This window comes from Scleropages formosus, chromosome 11 (genome assembly GCF_900964775.1).
Source record: "Scleropages formosus chromosome 11, fSclFor1.1, whole genome shotgun sequence".
Classification (NCBI taxonomy): domain Eukaryota; kingdom Metazoa; phylum Chordata; class Actinopteri; order Osteoglossiformes; family Osteoglossidae; genus Scleropages; species Scleropages formosus.
The window spans coordinates 14,080,753-14,105,384 of NC_041816.1; the positions used below are offsets into that span (position 1 = coordinate 14,080,753).

Below are 24,632 nucleotides of genomic sequence, written 5' to 3' on the forward strand. Positions count from 1 at the left end.
TATCTTACTGAGTGGGAATCGAACCTACATCCTCTTGAACCACCCAGGTGCTGTGAGGCAGCGATGCTGCCTGCTCTGCCACCGTTCTGCATGTTTGGCCAGTGAGTGTTTTTCCTTTGTCGTGTGTTGTATATTTCAGACTTCTCGGGAAACTACGGTGCAGACAAGTCGTGTGTTTGTTTGTTTGTTTGTTTTTTGGTTTTCCATTGTTTTCAAGCCACCCACTGTTTGTGTATGATCACTGTACAGTAAAACTATTACAAATGAATTTTGACCTGTTCAGGCAGTTGTTTGCCATTGACTTATGCACAACAGTGGCCTAGTGCCTGTTGGCTGGCTTAACAGCTACGTGTGTCAGACTTTCACAAGGTCCTGTTGCTTGGCTGTGTTACTGTGGGAGCTTTGAACATGATAGGGTAGGAGGGCATCAGATTCTAGTAGGAGGGTGTCCTCCTATACACACAAACCACACCGAGATACTATAAAGTGACACTTGCACCCAGATCAAGTAGAGTGAGTACTCAACAGCAGCATGAGAGGTCTTCTGCCAGACAGACTCACCTCCACGTGGGAGGATCTAAACTTCTCAAATATCCATAAAACAGTTAAATTGAAACTAACTACATACATAAGTGTTCATTTGATATATGTGTGTGTGTGTGTGTGTGTGTGTGTGTGTGTGTGTGTGTGTGTGTGTGTGTCTCTAGTTATTTTGGCTGTATTAGTCTTGCAATTTTGTAGTACTTTGCTTAAACTTTGATTATTTGGTATTTATTGACCCTACACTGAGGGGGGTGCGGTGGCGCAGCAGGTTTGGCCAGGGCCTGCTCTCTGGCAGGTCTGGGGTTCGAGTCCTGGTTGGGGTGCCCTGCAGCGGACTGGCATCCTGTCTTGCGTGTCTCCCTGCCTTGTGCCCTGTGTTGCTGGGTTAGGCTCTGGATTGCTGCGACCTTGCTCAGGACAAGTGGTTGTAGGCTGTATGTATGTGTGTGTGAGAGTGAGACCTTATGCTATCTACTGGTTAACACCTCTTCACTAGATCATACGTTTTATAATGTGTAGCATGTGAAGCAGTGATTTGGAGCATGTGACCTGTTGGTTTTCTTACTGTCACACTGGACACATTATTTCCTCCACTTAGACTTTCATTTGTACGGAGGTTTGAGGGTTAAGGGGTGCAGTTGTTAGCCTTGTAAATGTTTCTTGGCTTTCGTTTGTCCTAAGTGGATTCCCAAGTGATTTAATGAGATATAGAATTGACCATTGTTGTTGTCTGGCCCCCTGCTGGCCAGCTATGGCAGTGCAAAGCTGATCCTCTGTGAGCTGTGTGAGGTCTGAGGCAGGCGGGCAGGCAGGCGGGGGGCAGCCAGAGCCCGTAGGCAGTGGCACAGCCTTCCTTTCCTCGTCACTGTCACAAAGCCTGTCTTTATGTACCTCCTGCTGCTTCCATGGCAAAACACACTACAACAGAGCCATTGTCTGCTCGGGAGAAAGCGATGGTGCTCTGTTTCAATTGTTTGGCTGCATGTTTTTTAATAGTGGCACATGCACTTCCTGTCAGTACTGTTATGAGCTTCCCTTTCTCACATCCCATTTTCCTGCTCTTTCAGACATCTTTTTTTGATTTACTTATTTTGTTTTCCTTTTCTTTGTAGACTACACTCCTGTCACCCCTTCTGAATGGCAGTATTGTGCTGGTGAAAAAGTATTTTGTTGACTCCTCACCCTTGGTGCAGTCACACCGCTGACCATGTGCCTGACAGCTGACGCAGTTTACAGTTGGAAGCACTTGAAGATGCAAAGGCAGCGTGGTGCTCTGAAGCATAAAAGCAGAGCTCTCCACTTGTTTGTCACAGTGCAGTGCTGGCTGTCATCTTCACATGTCAGTGGGATTTGTAGTCTAACAATATAGAAGGAGCCCCTTACTGAATTAGTGTAGTGTGTTGTCTTCTAGATAGTGCGGCTTCTTGCTTTATCGGTATTTTATACACTTAAGCCTGCTTTAGGATAGGACTGCTCTTTTCATTTGGCCTGTTAGAGATGTCACTTGAGCTCTCTCATTTAGTTGAATCCTAAGTTTTCTCTCACTAGACTGTGTTCACAGTTTACTGTGATTATTTCTGGCACTTTCCTAATCCTTAGGGGTCTCCTTTACCTCCGGTTAGCTGGGATGGTGCTGCGGAGTAGAAGGCCCTCCACTCGACAGACAGAGACAGACTGATTGACTGACTCACCGGGCCTCTCGAGTCAGACAAAGGCCACCTGTCTGTTTCAGGGATCAGCGCCTGTGATTCAGACCTGTTTGAACGGGCCTCTGTTGACTCACCTATAATCTCTTACAGTCAAACATTGTGCAGGACTCCACTTGAGCAGAGAACTGTTTTACTGTTGTTGAAAACCGACTCCCCTTTCATTCATGGGGAATGGGTCAGAACACGTGCAGTAGCAAAACAGCTGATAAATATGTAGCAATTAGATCTGTAACGTAATAGATGTCCCTACCCTGCTGTAACCCTAGTATGACACCTTTGCAAATGAAAGTCTTGTCTATAGGTGGCAAACAATTGAAGTTTTTTGAGTTATGAGATGTAGAGCTCTGTGCCGAGTTACACGCTGCTATCACAATGTGATCCCATCTTCACTGAACATGTGGATCTCTCCTTCAGACTATCGACTGAGAACTGACATGTTCATTTGACATCCGTGTGCATTCCCCTAGAGCATCAAGACACATTTGCCTTTATACCTTTGCCAAACTCTCAGCTACAATGTTATTAGTTGTAAATTTGGCTTCAAAGTCTGTTTTTTTAATGTAGAATGTCCAGGAGGGGTGGGCAGGCATTGGCACTTGGACCCCAGAGGTTTTTTCTCCCTTGACTTTCAGTTGAGTTTTTTTTTTTTTTTTTTTCCTCCTCTCTCCCCCCCCCTCCGCCTTTCCTCCCTGGCCAGTAGACTTACTTATGGCTTAAATAACTGAATGGATTACTCTAGTATATAGTCAGCTATCTTATTTGTCTTATCCCTTTGTTCAACGCTCTGTGTGAGAAGAGTGCTTTCTGAAAATAAATTGAATTGAAAATTGAATGTATAACACCACCTAATGAAAATGTACTTTGCAAGCAAAAGTTGGAAAACCAGAGGGCCAAGGGCACTTTATCTACAGCAACATGCCAAAACATACTAATCTTTAGCTGTGCACCACCAGGAAGAGTTGGATTAATCAGAGATGCATTTTAATTTTTCTCTTGCGAAGAGTTAGATGGCCTGTCATGGTTAGAATTCCGGTAGACCGCATATTTGGATATTAAACCCCAGAGGTGGGGAAATGAATCAGAGCTGAATATTAGAGCATGAATCACTTGGGGTGGGCCTGCCCTGTCCTGTAAACATCACACACCCTCCTCAAGTAACACATGAGCAAGCTCTGTCAAGTGCAACCGATGTTGAGTCTCCAGTGTGTTCGCAAACATGGCAGCATGGGAAAACATGGAAAGAACCCTGTTTTCATAAACATTTCCCATTTTCGATCATAAGCCCTTTCTTGCTCACGCCAATTCTCTCGCTAACTTATGGCTGTCAGCTTGAGGACCCCAGAGTGGTGGGCAGAGACTGAAAATGGGATAGGTTGAGCAGAGGTGATCTTTTGTCTCTGAGAATGAGGAGGTGTGTGATGTCATGGACAGCGAATGAGCAGTGCCGACTGGGGAGTCTGCGAGTTCCCATAGTTGGTGGGCTGGGGGATGTCGGGGCTGTCCCACTGCATCTACATCAACTGCTTGCTCCACAGAGTGGACATCCAGGACTGCTGCCCCCTCACGCTCTCTGCTTAGGGAACTGCAACTATTGAGTTTGGGGTTGGGTAGCGGTATTAGCCTGGGAACATCTCCGCGAGCCCGTTCTCTCAGACGTGAAGCACGGCTTCTCCAGCTCAGCCTCCTTAAATGGCGTGAACAGAGGTGCCACAGGTTGAGAACTGCTTTTAACAAAACAAAAAACAGACCTTCATAACAATCATAAAATGTGTACAGTAGGGGGTAATTAAAGATGTTATGATGGCAGAACTATAAAGCTGATGGTTTCAGTTTGGGAACACTATCGTGGTGGCGTTATGGTGCTCCTGTAATAATATTCCCAGAGCTGTGCTGAATTTTTTTTATTGTTCTAACACTTAAAAGTTGTTTCCGTCTTCATGTTTTTTGAAAACAAAATGACTACACATACCCCCTGTTTGGCTCTGGCCCTTCTGAAACGAGATAAATATTAGATCAAGGGTGCCCAGTGCCAAATGGCAGATCTGTAGGGCAGCAGCCATCCTGGTGATATCCTATCCTTCCAGAGAGTGATAACAGACACATCTTTTCAGGCCTGAAATAAAACAAGATGCCAAAATGCAGTGCACTCAACCACATGCTACTTTCATGGGAGTGGCTCAGCAGCTTCGTGGGGTGTTCTTTTATTCAGAGGGGCCATGGTACAGCAGTGTAGGAGGAGGTGTCTCTGGGGCTGTTTTAAGGTCAGACAAGCACATGTTGAAGGCCGACACCCCCAACTCCCCCCAAGTCAGCCAAGGCACAGGTGCAGGCCAGATCATGGGGTCAGGGCTCTCCCAAGGCTCTGCTCAGTCATAGGGAGGCAATTCCTCTATCCACACTGACCAAACAATGTTTCCCTTCAGCGGAGACCGACCTAAGCTTAATGGCTCTGAGCAGGGTTTGTTTTTCTTGCATACTGATGTACTATATTTACTTTTTTCTATAGTATTGAATTGTCTACTTTATTTACTTTGTACTATTGAATTGCAACATTTCTTGTCCCAGTAATCATTTTAAAAAACTTGTTTATTTGCTTGTTGTCATCTCCGCTTATTGTAACTTTAATACGGTTTGATAACATCCCCGTTGGTGTGTCTTCGCCAAGCTGAAAATGAACAGGTGTGAGATGGGGGATGATACAAAAGCAGGACTGGCCCTTCACCACCCTGGTGTATTTCCCCATGATGACACCAGGACAATTTGTGTTCAACTGCCAGAAGACATTCTGCACTTAATAAAGACTTCTGGGATTGATAGTATTTTCAACAGCTACAACTGTAGGAAATGCCAGTGGTGTTCTGGAGAATAATAATTCTTATTCTGATTTCCGTACAACTGGCATATAAAGCCAGACTGTCTTGACATTACTCAGCTGCAGTTACTGGGTTGTTATGGATAAATGAAATAATTCTGCAATAGAAAATGTGGCCTTGGGAAACCAGATTTGTGGATTTTTAGATAGATGGGCTATATCAAGTTGCAGAAATTGGTTGCTTGTAATTTTCTCTCTCTCACACACACACACACACATTTTCAGAACCGCTTGTCCCATATGGGGTCACAGGGAACCGGAGCCTACCCGGCAACACAGGGCGTAAGGCCGGAGGGGGAGGGGACACACCCAGGACAGGACGCCAGTCCGTCGCAAGGCACCCCAAGCGGGAGTCGAACCCCAGACCCACCGGAGAGCAGGACTGCGGTCCAACCCACTGCGCCACCGCACTGTGTGTGTAATTTTCTTTGAACTTCTTTAATTTCATCAGCTCTGAACTACCATTGGTTCTGGAAACCTGTATTGTCTCAGCATCTGGTGTCTGGGTTTGATTTCCCTTCTAGATTGTGTCACACATTGCCTCATACAGCAGTATGAGCTTGAACATGTTTCATGGTCTACCAGATGCTATTAGGGCACACCATGTATACTGTGCGTTGTGATAAATCACAAGAGAAACGCAGCTTCCGATAGTTTTCCTTCCTAAAGCAGCACACGCTCTACAGTTACAGTACCTTCATTACTCAAGATAAGTACAAATGAGCATATTTTTTCTTGTGTATATTTTGGGCAGGTTGAATTTGAACTCTTTATTTGTATATGGAGGGAACTACATGCTTTTAATTACCGTGTGTGTAAATGTCTGTTCAAGCTAAATGTGATGCAGCTTTTTTTGATTCGTGCTGTGCATTGTGCCAAGCTTGCATTTTCATATTTTAACTTGCATAAATTACAACACTTTAATTACAGCCCCGAGCTGTAGTACTGTAACCATTTCTTTTGTTGAGTTCCTTTAGATTTTTCACAGGAAAAACCTAGTGTTTCGGTATTTGCCGTACGTTTAATTATTTTAGGCTACAGCTCTAGTGCAATGTAAAGGCAAGCTTGTATGAAACGAGTTTTATTCCAAAAGTTAATATTTTAACAGTCGAACAGGTTGAGTTATGTTGTTAAAGTAAATGCTGCATGTGTTCAAAGGTGGATTTTAAAAGCTTCAGATAAGGGTCACACCTGGCAGTAAGCCATGTGTTTGGGATGTAGCAGGGAGTCCCGTTACAATCTCAGAAGACGAGGTGTGAGGGCAGAGCAGTGAGAGGGAGGTACTTCTGTGCCAGTAAACACAACCTGTTTTTGACAAATATGCCGCCTCATGGCAGCCAAAATCAGCGGCCACTAGGAGTCCTCATGTGAACTTGGAGAGTGTCCTGAGTGAGTGAGTAGGGAGAGAGACAGCGGCTGCTGAGCAGGCAGGAAATTTACTCCCCGATTCATCCTCCATCTCCGCATCCCTTGTCGCTGCAATCTAGGGACATGTGGAATGAGAGCAGCCCACCGGGTCCGGCTAGCTCTACACACTCCGCTAAACCTAATCTCTCCCACTTCAAACTAGAGTATACAGTGAACCACAGTAGGACCCAAATGACGTCACTGATGATTGCTGTAATGATACATTACTTTTTGCTGCTCAAATGGTCTTTGTGTCCACAGCAGGGTATGTTGGGGGAAATTGAAACAAAGAAAATCTGTCCGTCATTCCTGTAAGTAGCTACTTCCAAGGCCAAACCCATCTTGACCCGCATGAGCTCCTGGCGTTCCTTCAGCTTTTCTGTAGTAGTATTGGCTCACTACCTGTGTTCTGCTGCAGGAGCGCAAGTGTCAGAGGATGTAGAGCAATGCAGTATTGACCCAATTTCTTTGTAGAAAAACAAACTTAAAATGAGTTCTTGTACATTAGGCTTTATATAACAAAATCTGAGAAATTAGTGCCGTCCCTACCTGAAACATTTCATTGACATTTTCCACTCAGACGTGCTATATTATAACCCAGTCATATAAAAAGGGCAAATTCATGATGAAGGTCTAGTTACCAGTTTACCTGAAATCAAAGAAAATCCATTTTTGTTTTTCTGCTGTTGTATTTCACATTGTGTGTGGTTGTTTAGGATGTCCATGACACTACCACGCTATGTATGGTTCAGTATTTCGAAAAATGGCTAGTCCACCGTTAGTTGGTAAGAACAACTAAAGTGGGATAGAAATTTCAGGACAAGGCTTTTTCCTTCCCCGAAATATGAGAAATACAACTACATTATCTAGTTGGCTGCTTATTGTATGGTTTTTGACTCTTTCAAAAGTGTCTCTTTAAATGAGGCTGAATTACATAAACATTTGCCACACCTCTCAGTTGTGGGCTTTACAGTTCTCGGCGTCAGGCTTTGTGTCTACGGTTACTCGTGTCCCAGTGTGTATAGCAGAAAGTGGAAGCAAGACAGCAAAGTTACTCAATCAAAGCCAAGGAAAAACTCACCTTGCTAACATTGTATTACTGGCATTTCACACAGGGCATACAAACATGTTTTGCTATTTTCTGAAATTTTGAATTTTATGCCTATTTCAGTGTTGGATATGAGGTTTTGTCTTTGTGTGCTCGTATGAAAATACAAGCAGGTGGAATACACCCAAGATTTTTGTTTGCAAATTTAGAATGTTTCTTCCTATCTTGTAAATTTGGAATGTTAAAAAATGTGTATAGTTCTTAAAACCAGACATAATTACATAATTATGTATTTCTTAAACATTTTCTATAAAATTTTGCCGCCTGGCTGAAATTTTACAATTTGCCTTTCCTTTTATTAGTAAATAACTTGTGCTTCAAGCATGTTGTAAAAATGCAGCTATTCATGTTCAAATGGTTAAGCAATAAATGCAATGGGTTTCAGTATGAAAGATAAGTAATGATGCAATGAATGCTTTGTCTTTGGACTACAGTTGAGGAAGCAAGCTAGGTACTGTACTGCTCATAACTAGAGCAAGAAGACTTTCACATGGTTTCAGTTTACTGGGTGAGGGTAAAACATGCCATCAGTGTTGTAAAATGCAATATTGAGATGGTACCGTGGTCATAAAACTTATCAGTTAAACATATCTTAGTGATAGCTGCCCACTTCCATTTAGTATTTATTAACCGAAACGTGATTCTGCTGAGGTGCTTTGTTTTTCTTAATCTTCAGCTGGTTCTTTAACAAAATGGTGAACTTCATGACTTTGAAAACAGTTCATTAAAATTAGCAGAGAAGCTCAAGCGTAGCTGTACTGGGGTACAAGAAAACAGTTCATAACATTTACTTCCATCTCTATGGAAACATGATGTGCTACGAGAGTCACTTGGAGGAAGTTTTTCTTGCGGTCACGTTTGGCTTTCAGAATTTAAAATAATAATAATAATAATCCAAATATGACCCCTGATGCCTGTTCTCTGTGTTGCCCCTGCCCATGGCCAGAAAGCCTGTGAACAATAACAAGAACGACTGTGAAGGAACACGGGCATGGAAGGAAGGGGTGTGTTGTTGTGACTGAACAGTGGTGATAGGAAATGCCTTGCATGCCTGAACATGGAGACCGGCACATAGCCCCTCTGTGCTGGCCTGCAGTGGGCCGTAGGTCAGCCGATGAGCAGCTCCCCCTTTCTTTCACTTCAAAGCACAAAGCTGTAATTACGTGGAAATGCCAGTGGAAATACCTTGAAGGTCCAGTGAACCTCAGCACAGTTTTTTTTTTTTTGTGGGAGAAAAACAGCTCTTTTAAACAGTACCATGGTGGGGACTGTGACACTCCTAATATGTAGCAATACTTAATAGACTTTTTCTGCTTGACTAATTGTGTGCTTTGCACTAGAAGAAACTAGAAAGTGTAAATGTGCCGTCTTATGTCTTTTCTGACTGTACCACACATAAATAGCATATATTAGAGATCATATTTTTATGTTTGCTTAGGTTCTTTTTTTTCCTGGGCTCTTGCCATGTGAAGATGAATTGTGTTGTTGTGTTTGGTTTCAGACAGTTCTCTTTAGCTCTGCACAGTTAAGGAAGCATTGGCTCTATTCTAGTTGAATATAAGTTGGTAAAATTACCAACCTTCCGCTTCCAGTGAGGAGTGTCACTGGTGGAGGAGGTGAGCTTGAGTAGGATGCAAAAGGTGGAGTCATTGCCCAGAGGTAACCTCCAGTCCAGTGCTGCGCTGATATGAGAATCGGCAGAAGAGCTCATGTCCTGTCAGCTGTTGCGGGAGCTGGTGAAGGGCAACATCTCAGCCATTCTTCCATCATAGAGCGTTGAGGCCCTTTTACAATGTGTTCTGGCAATTTAGGGTAATGTATAATGCATTATAGATGACTGTATTGCAGTCAATCTTTGACAAATATTAAATTGAAAAATGAGATAAAATTCATATGAACATTTTCCCTAAAAAGAGCAGTAGGAATTTGGTAAATTTATCACAGCTCTTCCATATACTCTATATTTTCATAATGAATTTCTTGTTCAGGTCATGGTGGTTCATCGCAACTGGAAAAAGATCTGTAAGAGTTTAATGTTCTTCACATTTTTATTAAAGTATCTCCAAGTGGCATTGATTTCTTGTGTAATGTGATCCTGATGCATTTCAAAAGGCTTAGGAAAGATAGTTTGTCACGTTTGCTTGCAAGTAGTCATTTTGTGTGGGGCTTGTGCTGGATGTAGTGGAATCAGTAGTGCTAGTGAGTACTGTAGCTGCAGTTGAATGTGTCTGTGTGCGTAGTAATAAAAGAGCTCTTCCAAAACCAACTAGGAGAGGATGGTGTTCTGAGACTTGTGGCTGCTGGTTCTCGCTGCCTCCTCTCTCCTCGTCTCACCACTGTTGCTCGCCTGCAAGGTCACCAACGGCCACCTCTTACAGCACAGCTCTCCGCTCACTCGTCTGTTCCCTTGTTTTCACAGCGCTCGGCATATTTGCATTCGGTTTGGCAGTGGACCCACACAATTGGAGCTCTGCGCATGGAAACGGTTCGCGAGGCATTGCTGGTTGCATATCATCACAACACTTTTGTTTTTGAGCATCTTCCCTTGTCCCCTTCCAAAATGTTTTCTTAGCGTAACACTTATGTAGGTCTTTCTTGTGCTTTATCGCACACTCTCGCACGCAAATAAAATGACAAGCGGCCACCATTGCCAGGAGAACACGGTTGCACGAGGCGGTTTAGTTTGTGCCATGGTCTGAGCTGTCTTCCAAGCACTGATAGCACTTTTTTGAGATATAAAAAAAAAAAAAAGGTGTGGTGGCAGTGGAGGAAAGCTTTTCTAAAAACAAGTTAACTTGATCTAGATTTCTTTTGTAAATGTCTAAATTAACAAATATAAAGGAGACAAGGGAAGATGGTCAACTGTAATATCACTATTGGAAAAACAGGGCTGAATGAAGTTTTACTGCCTAGGCTTTTTTTTATAATTTACTTTCTAATTGTGTCTCTATTTGTTTGTCTGTTTTTACTCTGCTGGGTGTCCAGGCAACCAGAGCAGCGAGGTGATGTCAGTGAAATAAAATCTTTCTCCTCCTCTCGCTCGCTCGCTCTCTCTTACGCTCAGTGTCCCCCAGGGTCTGCTGAACTTTTTAGGGCTGTATATGTATACAAGGATGGCACAGTGCTACAGGGAGTAGCATCATTGTTTCACTGCTCCTGGACTCTGTGTTTGGTTGTGTTCCGACCAAACCTGTGCCAGCTGTTTCAATTCAGTCTCTGCATGTTCATCTGGAACCATAGGTACTTCTCTGTGTGTTCCCTCCTCTTCATGTGGGCTTCGGCTGGGTTCTCCGGTTTCCTTCTGTAGTTCAAAGATAAGTGTTTCAGGTGGATTGGAAATTTTTAAATAGGCTGTTTTATGTATGTGTGAGTGAATGAATGTGTGTAACGGACTGGTGGCCCATCCACAGTGTAGTCTGCCTTGTGCTTTAAGCTCCAGGATAGACCACTTCAACCATGCATTAGACAAGTGGTTGCTGTTAATGAATGGATGGATAGATTAATGGATATGTATACAGCGCTCTAAGGCCCTATGCTCTGGCTGGAGTGAAGAGGATTAAGGAGATACAGAGCTCTACATTTACATGTATTCATTTAGCTGATGCTTTTCTCCAAAACAAATTACAATGTTAAGATACTTATTTACCCATTTATGCAGCTGGGTAATTTTTCTTTTAGGGTAAGTACCTTGCTCAATGTAACCTGCGACCTTTGGGTCCAAAGGCAGTAGCTCTAACCACTACACTACCAGCAACCTTACCAGCTTTATATTTTTATCTTGGATAAAACTTCTTTGTCCCCCGGTTTGTGCTTCTGGGACAATTCCCAGACTGCAGTGGCACCTAAACTTAAATTCAGCCTTAAGTGTTTACTGTAAGAGCAAATTTTCTTTTTCCTAGTTCACAAAACCCCAAACAATTGAATAAATTCTTAACTATATTAAAGCATTCCAGACCAATGGTGTTCCAGTTCATAGAAAAGTTCAGTGTAAAGAACAAAAAGGTGGTAACTCTGGACGGTCTGTGGAATGAGCCCCGTGAGCCAAGTGTTGGAGTGATCAACGGGGTGACATGAGGACAGAGGACTAGACACAACAGCATTGTTTACTTCTGCTCAGAGCCTGGCCTGCATCCAATAGTGCATGTCTGGCTTCCTCATTCCATTTTTCATCCTCAAAATAATTTTTTGTCCTTTTAGACAATGTGGAAAATACAAAATGGCCCAAACAAAGCCCAAGATTCAGTGGAGTCCTAATGTTTTGCCCTCAGCATGAAATATTATTATTCCCACATCTTTTTTCTTATGCTTTATAAAAATGCTATTAAGGTTCCTAGACAGGTAATGGAGAAAATGAAAGCACTGGAAACATTATCAGCCAAGCAGGGCTGAATGGTTGCTTTATCAGGGAACTGAGGGAACTACAGATTCCCTCTCTTCAGCCCAGTGCCTGCGGTTTTGTTAAGGGTACATAATTTACTGCTCGCAAGAAGGTCGGCTGTTTGCTACCCATGGGCACTCCATCGCTAGAGCTGCCAGTTTCTTGGTACCTGGTATGACTCTCATCACTGCTAATGTCAAAACACTTATTTATAATGGTTGCTTCATATGAATTGTTTGTAAAGAGATGTGTAAATATATTTAGCACAGAATCAGATTCACATTTTATGTCCCCCTTCAGTTGACTAAAAAAATTTCACGGAACAATATTGTACCAGGTACAAGGCACACAATGTGTGTGACACTGGGCAAAGACAACAGCTGAATAAATACTTATTATAGTGATAATCAGGCTCACCTGCAGCTATGTATGTTGGACAACTTTGCCTCATACTTTCAGTATGGTTTTTAAACGTTACCAGAATGATACTGATGCCTTTTAATAGTTTCGCCTATCGTTTTACCCCAACGTTTTCTTTGTTCTGTCGTTCAGACGTGTATGCACCAAATCTCTTGTGATGAAGACATGTTTACCAGCAGCTGTGTCACCGTAGTTAATGTTTACACACCTTACCTGAGATGCTGATAGCTACAAATTAATTGGTCCCATTATGCCTCCTTTGAACTATGTTGTGCTGCCAGGCTTGTCAAGATTTGCAGTGTTTTAGATAAAAGAAGACAGTCCAAGGTTTAGATGATTATGACTGCCTAAGGGAAGACGCATTTTAAATGTTAAAAAAAAGATAGATATATAGCACATTTTTTACTGTACCTCTTCAGAGTCCTCAGTTTTTTCAATTTACAGTAGTTTGACGGTTTTGTGCTGTAAGATATGCCTTAAATATATGCTTTAAAACCAATTACTGAAATACTTGCTCAGTTCCTACCTTAGAGCTTATTTACTTCAGTTTTTTTATGCTAAGGTCAAATTGCCCATTTCCACAGTACTTTCAGTCACTTATTTATTAGCCTCTGCCTTAGAATCCCCCCCCCCCCGCATGAATACATGGCCAAATCTAAAACAAGTAATTGGAAGTAAAGTTTCCCTTTCAGAAAGAGTGACTGTACCTAGAGTTGTGTGATTGACCTTATTGCCAGCACACACCTCAGTGAGAGACTGTCTTAATTTCATGGTAATTAGACAGAATAACGGGAGATGAATCTTCCTTCTCTCACACTGGCACGTTGAATCACAGTTACATTGTTACTGTACTGCAATTAATAACTTGGGGAATATTGCAATAAATGGTGTTTTTGTTGTGTAGAGCTGTGGCCTTGAACCAGATAACGCAAATCTTATTACGTGTCAGAGTCATATCACCCTCTCCTACGAGCTCTGGTTGTACCTGGTGTTCTGGGTGTGTGGGAGGTCTTTGTTGCATGATCAAGATAAGATCCCAAACAGCTCAGGGTGACATTAGCAGACTACACGGTTCAAGCTACGGCAGCAGACCAGCAGCCACTGTCCTTGCAGTCCTTGTCTCCTGCATCGTTGTGGTTTAGTATACAAAACAAATTGCTTTGTGGGCTAAATCATAGGATAACTATCCTGTTCAGGTGAAGCATGGAATACCATCTACATGTTCTGTGTGCGCATCTGAGCTGATGCACTGATGTTTCTTGTAATGTGAGAACTCGGCGTCTCGCTGGAGCAGCCTGCCCCTTCTGTGTTCAGGAGCCATTTAATCATTTTGTTCAGTTCGCCTGAAATGACCCCACAGCAAAAATCACTGTGGTATTTTTGGTATGTTTGTCAGAATTTTGTTTAGAGCCATTTCAGTTGGCACGTGGAACAGCTTCCTGCGCCGTGGACTCGGGACTGTTCGTATCACACGTTACGCTATAACATGGGAAGTCGTCATTTAAAAAAGAAAATGGTGACAAAATTATTACGTATTCTGGTGTCGTCTTTAAGGAAAATAGATTTGAAAGACCATTTGTTTGCTTTTCTGTGCTTGAATTTCAGTTTTCCCCTGGTGTACATGTATACTGCAGGGTGGAACAAAGTTACCAAGTGTTTCTCTCCTTTACTCTTAAATAGAATGCCTACCTTTCCAAACATTTTCATACAAGAACAGCCAAGAGTATGTAGCTGGATGTAGCGGCCAGGGGAACGCAGTGATGTGCCTCCTCTTAGTTTATTTGCAGTCCTGCAGGCCATCTGCATCAGCGGCTGCACGTCGGTCAGCTCCTGCTGTAAGGGGTCTTCCTGAGGGGCTGGACCAGCATGTGTCACCTTTGCCTAGCGTGTTTTCTTTGTGGAGGAGGTGACCTTGCCCTCAATGCCTACTCCAGGCAGACATGCCTGTGAGGGAGGCTCTCTGATTCTCTGGAGAAACAAATTTTTCTGTCTGGTTCAGGTTTCTGCTGTTTTACATAAAGACATGCACCTGCAAGCTGTGCTCACTGTGCCTGGCTGACAGATGGTGTATTTCCAGTGCACCATTTATGGTATCCCGGTTTTCTTGCCTTTTCTTGGTGCTCTACGGGGGTATTCAAGGCATGTTTTCTTTGGTTTACTAAAACAATTCTTCCCCATTCTTGAAAGGGCTCTATTTCTTTTCTCGTGCGAGTCTGCAGTTCAGTGGAGTGAATTAGGTGGAGTGATGTTTTTTGGGGGGTGGCGCTGTGGTGCAGCAGCTCTTTGGCTGTGGGATAAAATGTGGATTTGAATGCAGCTCAGTCTGTGTGGAGTTTGCACGTTTTCTTGGTGTTTGTGTGGGTTTCCTCCCAAATTCTAAAGAAATGCGTTTCTGGTGAGTTGGTGACTCTGGCCATAGTGTGTGTGTGTGTGTGCGCGCGCAATTTCTGCATGATGGACTACCTGCTGTCTAAGGTGTATACAGCCCTATGCTTCTGAGATACTCTGAACCACCACAGATCTATACTAAGCAGTACGTGACAATAGAAATAGATGTAAAAATGAGAAAGAAATTAGGAAAAAGAAAAGTAGAAAAAAATTTTCAGTGGAAAAGAATTCACTGAAAATTCAGTTGAAAAACTGCCTTCACTGGATTCTATTCAAAGTGAAGCCAGTTTTTTTAGTTGTGCTTAAGGCTTTGTCCAGACAGCCTAAAATATGAATTTTAAAACTGCGCTTCGTACTATTTTTAAAGTAAATTTTAGCTTTAAATTCGTCTATCCATTACTTTTCACCACCATGCCTTTCCCGATTTGGGTAATTCAGCACATCTTATTTAGAGTTGAAATCCTTATTAGTAAATTCTTGGCTTCACTAGAAGTTTAGCAGCAGTCTTGGGTGGGGGGAGAGGGTCAGTGTAGTCATTCCCCAGAGAAGTCTCTTCCATGTTAGGTAGTTCCCCACTCAAGTAGTGGAAACCCACAATGCCTGGCATAGCTGTGCATGTAGCAGTGAAGTGTGGAAATAGGACGGCACTTGGGATAGCTATAAATAAAATAACATATCCTTGATACCACGGTTGTTTGGTCACACAGGAAAACAGAGTTGACTTATATGGGTTGTCGAGCGTGAGCACTTTTTTTTATTTTCATTAAGCAATTTCTGGAAATTATTTATAACGTTTAGTAAGCATACTTAGTATTTGAACAGTCTGAGGTAATTAGTTTTGTCAATTTTTTTTCCATCTGTAAGTAGTTGCAATATAAGGGTCATGTGGCTGTTTAAGGAGTTATAAGTGCAAGTTCCAGTTACTCGCTGACCAACCAGCCGCTGATGTATCCATGAATGGATTTATCATGGCTCAGTGACGCTTCTCTTCAGGGTGGCCTCGGAACTTGTGAATAAAATGGGTGAGGATATAGTGCTGCTTGCTTTTACCGCAAAATCGTTAAATCAGAACCAGTCTTTCTCATCTGATATAATAGGTGCGTAATGACCAATTTCTTATGTTTGTTTAGAGGGACGCAGTACTGGTGCAAAAATGAGTAAACCTCAAGTTGCATTGGTTAAACCAAATGAATAAATATAAAATTAATACATTAGGATTCTAAGTTTATTGTAACATTTCAGATTTTGCTTTTCATCTTAGATTTCCTGAAATGTTTAGATTGTAGATTCTATTGTAAAAATCCCAGGATCCCAAAGTAGCTCCCTCTGCTGTTTCTCAGAATGAAATGCTGTCCGTATGAATTTTGGTTTGCTTTGCAGCAGTGCTGTTGTGCAGTGTTTGTGTTAGTCCCACAGATGTTTATGAAATATTCATCTGCAAATTGTGGCTCTTTTGCCTCAATGTTACACCAGAGCATAGCAGAGAGCTCATGAATCAACCCCTTTTGTCTCTTAACAAATGAGAATTAACTACCAGGCCCTTGTATACGCCCAGCCATTGTGTACATCTATTAGATTAATAAACATACCGCTCACTGTCCTAGTAATTCCATACATTCCTTTATATAACAGTATATAAAAGAAAAATCTCATTCGGGTAGATCTTGGGCTTGCCCTGAGTGTGCTGGGCATGATGCCAGCCCGGAGTCTGTTGCTAGGAGACCACAGGTCCAATGAAGACCCTCGGCCATTTACCTGGTGTGGAGCTGGAGCAATTCGTTTAGCTGGTCACTCCACTTCGGGGAATGATCCTGGGGGGGGGCTGTTTCAACATTTGGCCAGCCCTCAGCCCATCCTTCTGGGGGGACCCACCTCAGACAAGGGAACACTGCCAGGTCACACTGTCATCTCAGTGGCAGGCATCTGGGAGCGGTTCTGTGTAGGGTAGCTGGTCCATTTCAAACTCTTTACAGTGCAGTTGTTTGGAAAAAGAAGACACGTCAGTCAGTAAATCAGTCTTTTTGGCTTGATTTATTGCTGCTGCAATTCTGTATTTATTATGAGCAGACCAGTGCTAAGTGCCAGTTAAGGCAACATGCGTTTGTGAAATATGGCAATGTAAAAATCTGTTTTGCCAAAGTACTTAGAAAACAGGCAGTTGAAAGCTTTTCTGGAAGGCTGTGGAATCATGGTGTTTTTTTACTATGTTAAAGTAAAAGGCACTGTTAACAAGTAAACCAGCTGGAATGTCATTTATTTATGCCATATCTTCCAAAACTGACAAAATCTGTCCACAGCAAACATTGAAGTGTTTTATATTGCATTGTAGTGAGACAAGCAGATATCCTGCCCATGACCTGTTTACTTTTGATTCTTGTTCTACTAACAAAAGTCACATCTCTGTCATGTTTTTAGTGTGTTCATGCTCTGGTCGGTTTTGAGAAGTTCAGTGTTTATCATCCAGCAGTGGAGAGAAGTGAACGAGTCATGTAATTTATAGTGATAACCAAATTAGCTTTAACTTCAATTTCCTTTCTTCACATACATTGCCGAGATTCACCGAATGCTTTAGTGTTTTATTGGTTGTTGGCCTTGTGGAATTCCATCAGCACTGAGGGATTTTTCCGCAGTGGTTCTCTACACACAGAGAGAAGGATGCTCCAAAACAAACACCAGTGTCTTGTCTTACATGCACACCCCACACAGACACTATGCGCCCCAGCCGAAGCTGGGAAATCCAGCTATTAAAATGCTGATCAGCATCAATGCTTCTCAAGAAGTAGCAGAAATTCCCCTCCCACACTCTCCCCAGATAGCCTTCTCATTAGACCTGGACAAGACTCTCATATTTAGCTATAATGAGGCTGCCTCTGCAGCTGACTAACAGTGCTGATGTGTACGCTGTTCCTTCGTTCTCTATGCCCCTCTACAAGCAATTCCTGAGTGTTTACAGGGTTACTGCTTACTAATTGAAAAGTTGCTGTCTTGGGCTCCATCAAGAATTTGTTGGACTTCTTGAATATTTGAGCTGATTCTTAAGTTGGCAAGACATTGTCTTATGGTTTGGCTTGGGGGCTCATCTTCATCAAGTCTTTATTCCCCAGAGAGTACTTTAGTGTATTTTCCCTGTAACTGCAGAAGTTGCAAGGCAGTTTTTTTTTGTTTATTGCCAGTAATTTTTGTACCTTTCAAATTTTGATTAGTCTGTATGGTTCTCAATATTGAGAAGTGGCTCGAGACCTCGCAACCTTTTCTGTACTGATATTTCTGAAAATGTGCACCTGGGAACTTATGGCCTTTGTGTGCTATGTGTCTCTTGCAGTGTGCCCCAGCAAATGTGAGCGAAGAGGTTGTTCGGTGTCAGGAGAGTGCTGCCACCCCCAGTGCCTGGGCAGTTGCACAGTGCCTGACAGCGACGCAGCCTGTGCCGCCTGCCTGCACTACTACCACGAGGGTCACTGTGTGCCAGACTGTCCCCAAGGCACCTACAAATTTGAGGGGTGGCGCTGCATAACCATGGAGACCTGCTCAGAAGTACATCTGCCCAACGACTTGGACAGGTTCGTCATCCATGCTGGCGAGTGCATGCCAGACTGCCCCCCAGGATTCACTCGCAACGAGAACCACAGGTAAGTGCCTGTGTGTAGCTATCTAGTGCCAAAAGCCTTATTAATAGATGCAGTTAGTTGGTGATAATAAAGAGGACATACCACTTGAAAGTTGTTAAATTTATCTGGACATGTTTTATTGTTTTTATGTATGACAGTAATGGTAATGCATCATCAAAACTTATTTACTATACTAACCCTGGTGCTACATTTAGTGAGCTGCAATGCTAAAACAATGCACATCTGTTAGTGAACCGTAAAGACTGAGTTCATGTACAGGAGTGGGACGATGAAAACGCGGTGAACAAATCCCTTGAGTGAGCTGAGTGCATGGCATCTACCAAGTGTTAAATAAGCTATTTCTAATTCAGTAAGCTTATTAAAAGGCGTCTTAAAGAGTAGATGTTATATTGCCTCTTCTTGAGACGGATATGACATTAAGTCAATTACGGATATTTTAAGCCTCTTTGTATTTGCAGTTTAGACTTAAGCACATGTAATGCTCACAGAGATTAGTGATCATTGCATATGTTAGATGCTTTATAACCCTTTTAGGTAATCTTCAGAAGATGTGCTGTGTTGCCAGTTACAGAATTACATGTTTTGCAATTGGTCTTTGCTGTCTTTGGTTGTACATTTCTCATTTAATTTAAAAAAAAAAAAAAAAAAAGTCAGGATGTGCACTAAAAGCATCTATCACTTTGGGGAGAGTAGTGGTCTTGTATTCCAGGCAGAACCACTGAATAGCTGGAGGTGTGTTCTGGAAGTGGAGTTCAGGTTCTGGACCTGGGTTGATTGCCTTGTCCTGTGCACTATTCTCCCAGCATGTTCTGCAGCGCCTGCGATGGCCTATGCGACAAGATCTGTGAGGAAAAGGTCATCGACTCGGTGGATGCAGCTCAGTCTCTTAAGGGCTGCACAGTCATCAGAGGCAATCTGCACATCAATATCCGACGGGGCAGTAAGTACTGCAGGTCTCTCAGGCTGTCGAGCGTTCATTCCCTCCTTACACTTGAAACGGGTTCCCGGAAAACTGCTGCGTACACTGTTTTTGTTTGTTCTGCGCTTTGTTTGGCTTAATTGAACAGATCAATCTCTCTGTGATTTTACTTGCTTTGTCATTTTTATAATCATATATGAGTATTTATTCAACCTGAGCTTGTTGTCTGAATAATGTTAGTAACATTAGGGAGAAGATGCTTGCAAAATGAATCCACCTTTTGACATTCAAGGGGAGTAACTGTCCATCTGCTAAAGTGCACTCTGTTTTCTGCAGCTTCCATTAGACACAGAATATTGATCTAATTTTTTATAATGGCTGATTCAAGTCTAGTTAAGATTCAAATGAAAACCAGCTAACATGTTGGAGAACAGAGGTCCTGAGGTGTAGTGTGCATGAAATGTTATCCCAAAAACAGAAATATGTTGAATTAAAACTGCATTATTTGCTTATTAACAACAATATTTTAAAAGCATTCATTGCACACTGGGGTGACTTCTGGTTAGTGCGCAAAAATAAGTTTGGTTAAAATGTTACTTGAAAATAATCTCTTGATGTATGTGATGGAAGCTATAAATCAGTGCTGTCACCACAAAAGTCTTGTGTTAAACATTATGAATACTCAACTTGGGTTTGGTGGTGCTGTCTACTCCCAAGATAATATTGCATCGGAGCTGGAGAGCTTCATGGGCCTCATCCAGACCGTGACGGGGTATGTGCGGATTCGGCACTCGCACACTCTCGGCTCACTGTCCTTCCTCAAGAGCCTGCATTACATCAATGGCGAGGAGCTCCTGGAAGGGTACGACTGCAGCCTGTCACCATTTGAAACATTCATTTTAAAAAAAAAAAAAAAAAAGAAGTTTTTTAGTAAAACAAGTCCGCTATTGGTGTGTGTGTGTGTGTGTGTGTGTGTGTATGCCCTTTATTTATTGGCATTTACTATAGATGGAAGTTGGAATGCAGCTGGTTTGGCATGGGCAGCTGTAAAATTTCTAAAGATGGAAGAGAAGGTCATGGGAAGGCCTCTCCTCCTCTGGTTGTTGCCTCTCCCTGGATAGAGTTTCAAACTCACACACACTGATTTGAGAGCACTTGCCTTCCTCCCATTCCTCACCATTCAGTAGTACATGGACAGTTGCAATGTGTTGCCCTGTTTTGAGCCTGGCCATTTTTGAGAGCTGTTTTTTCCCTTTTTCAGTTGGGCACATTCACACAGGACTTGGTTCTGGTACCAGCTCTATGTGGTGGAATGGTGCTAAAGCTACTTTGACTTGACTTAGATCTGTAGAGGACAAGGACTCGGCCAAATATACTTTCTCAGTGGCAGCATTTCAGCTCAGTTCTGTAAGCCCATATCATCTGATCTAGTGTCCATTCTCTGCATTCTTACATTTCAGTGTCAAGCAATAAGCACTGTTTTAACTACCATATATTTGTGCCCCAGCCAATAGATAGGATATATCAACTGCCATATGTTTCATGTTAAGTCAACTGTTTGTGTGTGTGTTCACCTGTAGGATGTATTCTTTTTCTGCGCTGGATAACCAAAACCTTCAGTACCTCTGGGACTGGTCCCAACACAATCTCACCATTAAGGCTGGGAAGCTGTTTTTCCGCTTCAACCCCAAGCTGTGCGTGTCTGAAATCCGCAGAATGTGGGAGAAGACAGGCATCACTGAGAAGTTTGAGGAAGGAGACTTTCGCAACAATGGGGACAGAGCGAGCTGTGAGTAAATGTCCGATCACATCTGGGTTTTGTTCCAGCTGTATCGTTTTTTATTCTCCTCCTCATAAATGTGGGTTGTCAGCATTCTCCTTTTGTTTATAGCTGTTTGATTCCCCCCCCCCAACTCCCCATTTTATTTCATTACCCCGGGTGCACAACAGCTTATTCACTCCGGCATAACAAGTGTTGGTCAGTGTGAAGGATCAGAATGTATTCTGGAAACACTGTTGTCTGTGCTGACAGAGGTGATCCTGGCTTCAGTAGGCGGGGGAGGTTCAGTCTGGAAGGTTGGTTGAGAAAAGACAGGCCTGGGTGAACCTGAACAAGACTTCAAAACCATTTACCTATTTATCGAATGCTTAATGAGGTCATTAATGGGTATGTTTCTAGGCAGTACATTTTATAAACAAATTATATTCAGTAGATGGCAATGAACATTAATGAAAATCTTAAATATACATACAGTACATATAATTTAAAACCAACAGTGTAATTTACTGTAATGAACTGTAAACAGCTGATGCACGATAGCACTAACTGCAGTACTTTACTGCACTTACGTTTCATTTGTGCAACTTTCAAATTTTTTTTGGACACACTTCAGATAAATTTCATTATACTAATACTTTACTATACTTTTTTACAAAATAAAAATTGGATATCAAAATCCAAGAGCCATTATACTTTGCATAATGAAAGGTTGTAAATTGAGGGATGCCTGTATTTGTCTAATGTAACACTCAGATATTAGTTTTCAATTTACTCTGTCCTGGCTGGTGTGTACCATACCAGACAGTGCAAAATTCTGTTCAGAAGGTAGAGAAGTGTTTTAAAATTTTTATGCAAAAATGTTACATGGCTAACAATTTATACCTGCAACTGCTGCTTACACTGACCGATACAACAGTTTATTTTACTGGGTGTACAGTATTATCTGTTTAAGCTGACATCCCTCGCTTCTGATAGTGTAAGTGAAAATTTCAGCAGTAATGCATTGGCCTTTTCTTACAAAGGAATTGCAAAAAATTTTCCCAGCTGAACTTCATATCTGCCTGGCTCCCTTGCTCACTTTCATAGTCAGCCATTAAGAACATGTCTTTTGTGTTCTGTCCCTTATTCCCTGCTGGAAAATTTCTAACGCAGATTTCATAACTGCTGTAATAAACTTTTAATTTTTTTGCTTAGATCTAAATGGTAAGATTTATCATCGGTGCTAATTTGAAGACCTGAGTGCTCGCAACACACTTTCATTTAATAAATTGTGTTCATGTATAGAATATGGAGTTTTTGACACATCCATTTTTCCCTAAACAGACTCAATGCATTTTAACACTGGCGGTGCACATGTATTTTGATAATACTGAATGATGTGTAGATGATGAACCTTGAGCTTCAGTGCCACTTCTAGGTAACTCAAAATAGCCTACTCCAACAAAAGCTTTTGTTCTTTGTAGGTGAGAGTCACATTATCAAGTTCAAGGCCAACAGCACAAGCAGTAACAGGATCAAATTGACCTGGGAGCGCTACCGTCCCCCTGATTACAGGGACCTCATCAGCTTCATTGTGTATTACAAAGAAGCGTAAGTATTCTAGTGTTGCGCTGCAGCAGATATCTTACTCCTGTCTCTTTTTCATGAGCATTGTGTAACCACAGAAGAATGAAGGCTGCATTGGAGGCTGACAACCTATGAGCCTTATAGTGATGTTACTCAGCCTGGATCAACTGGGGAGTTTTCTTAACTTTTACTAAACAAAACATCCACAGTCACTCAGCTCCCCCTTACATACCCACACACAACAGTAGTGAAGTTGTTGAATATTAAATATATATCCTTAATTCACAAGTCAACAGAAAGCAAATAATTGTAAACTAAATAAGCCCACATGTATATCCTGAGTATAGTCAAAAATATTTTGGGAAAAATTTGAAATACATATTTCTAATTTTGGCATTTTCTTTGGTCAGTTATTAGAAGTATATTGGCAAGTGGGTGGTTTAGCTGTGGCTGGAATCGAAAGATAAGGTTGCCAGAGTTTTTGTTTTTTTTTTTTTTTTTGTTTAAGATTAGGAGGTCTCCATGTGGTTGTCCATGCAAATAGGAGACTTCTAATGAAAAACTTTTTTTGCAGTTTTTTGCAGTGTGACTTGGTTACAGAATATGTAAAGTGATCAAGAACACCTTAGCATCAAATATTGAATAAAATGTCATTTAAAGTGCAAGTAAATGCTGTAGATATCTCTGGAGAAGGTATGGTGCGTTTCTCTAAATGTTACCGTAGTCATTTATTTAACTGATGCCAACAGTAAAATCACTACAATGAATTTGTGAAACGACTGCGGTTCTTTCAGGGAACTGGGCATACAAAAGCTTGCAAAAGCTGTGTAGACATCTTTATTAAGGCAAACATCAGAACTGACAGCACAAAGGTATAGCTGACCATGTTAAGCCTGCAACAGAACATGTCTGAAATTACACTTAGATGCATTTTTTAATGTATAGCACTCCAGACGTGGATGCTTTTTCTAAACCAAGAAAGACATAGAAATAACATATTTTCAAAGGAAAGTGTAACATGGCTTTTGTGACAATCTGAGTAACAATGATGTAATACAGTCCTTTATCTGCGATTCTTCTCATGGCAGTGTGTTATGTACTTCATTTGCAGACCCTTCCAGAATATCACAGAGTTTGATGGTCAGGATGGATGTGGATCCAACAGCTGGAACATGGTGGATGTGGAGCTACCAAAGGACAAAGACTCTGACCCTGGTGTTCTGCTCTCCCCGCTGAAACCTTGGACTCAGTATGCCATCTTTGTCAAGGCCATAACCCTCGTTGTTGAATACAAGCATGTCTTTGGAGCCAAAAGTGAGGTGATCTACATACGCACAAAGCCCTCAGGTAATCCATCTTCCAGAACAGGCTTTGTAATTTCACGTATGCTTGCAAAAAAAAAAAAAAAAATATTGACCACCTCCTTACATTCACATTTATAAATCTAACATTTATGGATTTTAGCTGAATTCCTTTCTGATTCCTACCCCCCCAAAAAAAAACTTACACATTCTACTGGCATGTTTTTCTAAATTCATAAATATTTCTATGCAGACTTTCATGTGTAAATATTAAAAAATGTATAGAAAAACAGAGGCACTCAAACAAAAAATGTTGCATAACCATAACATGTTTTAAATAACAGAACCCTCGATGCCTTTGGATGTTCGATCCTACTCCAACTCTTCCTTAAAGTTGCTGGTTAAGTGGTCTCCTCCGCTCTACCCTAATGGGAACCACACCTACTACCTGCTTCGTTGGCAGCAGCAGGCAGAGGACAAAGAGCTTTATAAGCACAACTACTGCTCCAAAGGTACACTGGGAGTACAAGCCCCTGCTTTACTGCCAGACTTCAGTGCCTTTTTTTCCCTGAGAACACCTGCATTTAAGGCAATGACAGGGAATAGAACATA

The 24,632-nt window shown here is 41.9% G+C and overlaps 1 protein-coding gene across 1 annotated transcript in view; it reads left to right on the plus strand.

Annotated features, from left to right (window-relative positions):
• LOC108941092 (insulin-like growth factor 1 receptor) overlaps positions 1–24,632 on the plus strand; it is a gene marked incomplete at its 5' end in the record, with an annotated part of 80,304 nt that overhangs the window by 43,844 nt on the left and 11,828 nt on the right. Inside the window, 7 exons of the mRNA XM_018763573.2 lie at positions 18,148–18,454; positions 19,258–19,394; positions 20,091–20,235; positions 20,954–21,162; positions 22,617–22,743; positions 23,831–24,066; positions 24,365–24,532. Of these exons, the coding sequence (XP_018619089.2) occupies positions 18,148–18,454; positions 19,258–19,394; positions 20,091–20,235; positions 20,954–21,162; positions 22,617–22,743; positions 23,831–24,066; positions 24,365–24,532 (1,329 nt within the window). The remainder of the gene's footprint in view (positions 1–18,147; positions 18,455–19,257; positions 19,395–20,090; positions 20,236–20,953; positions 21,163–22,616; positions 22,744–23,830; positions 24,067–24,364; positions 24,533–24,632) is intronic.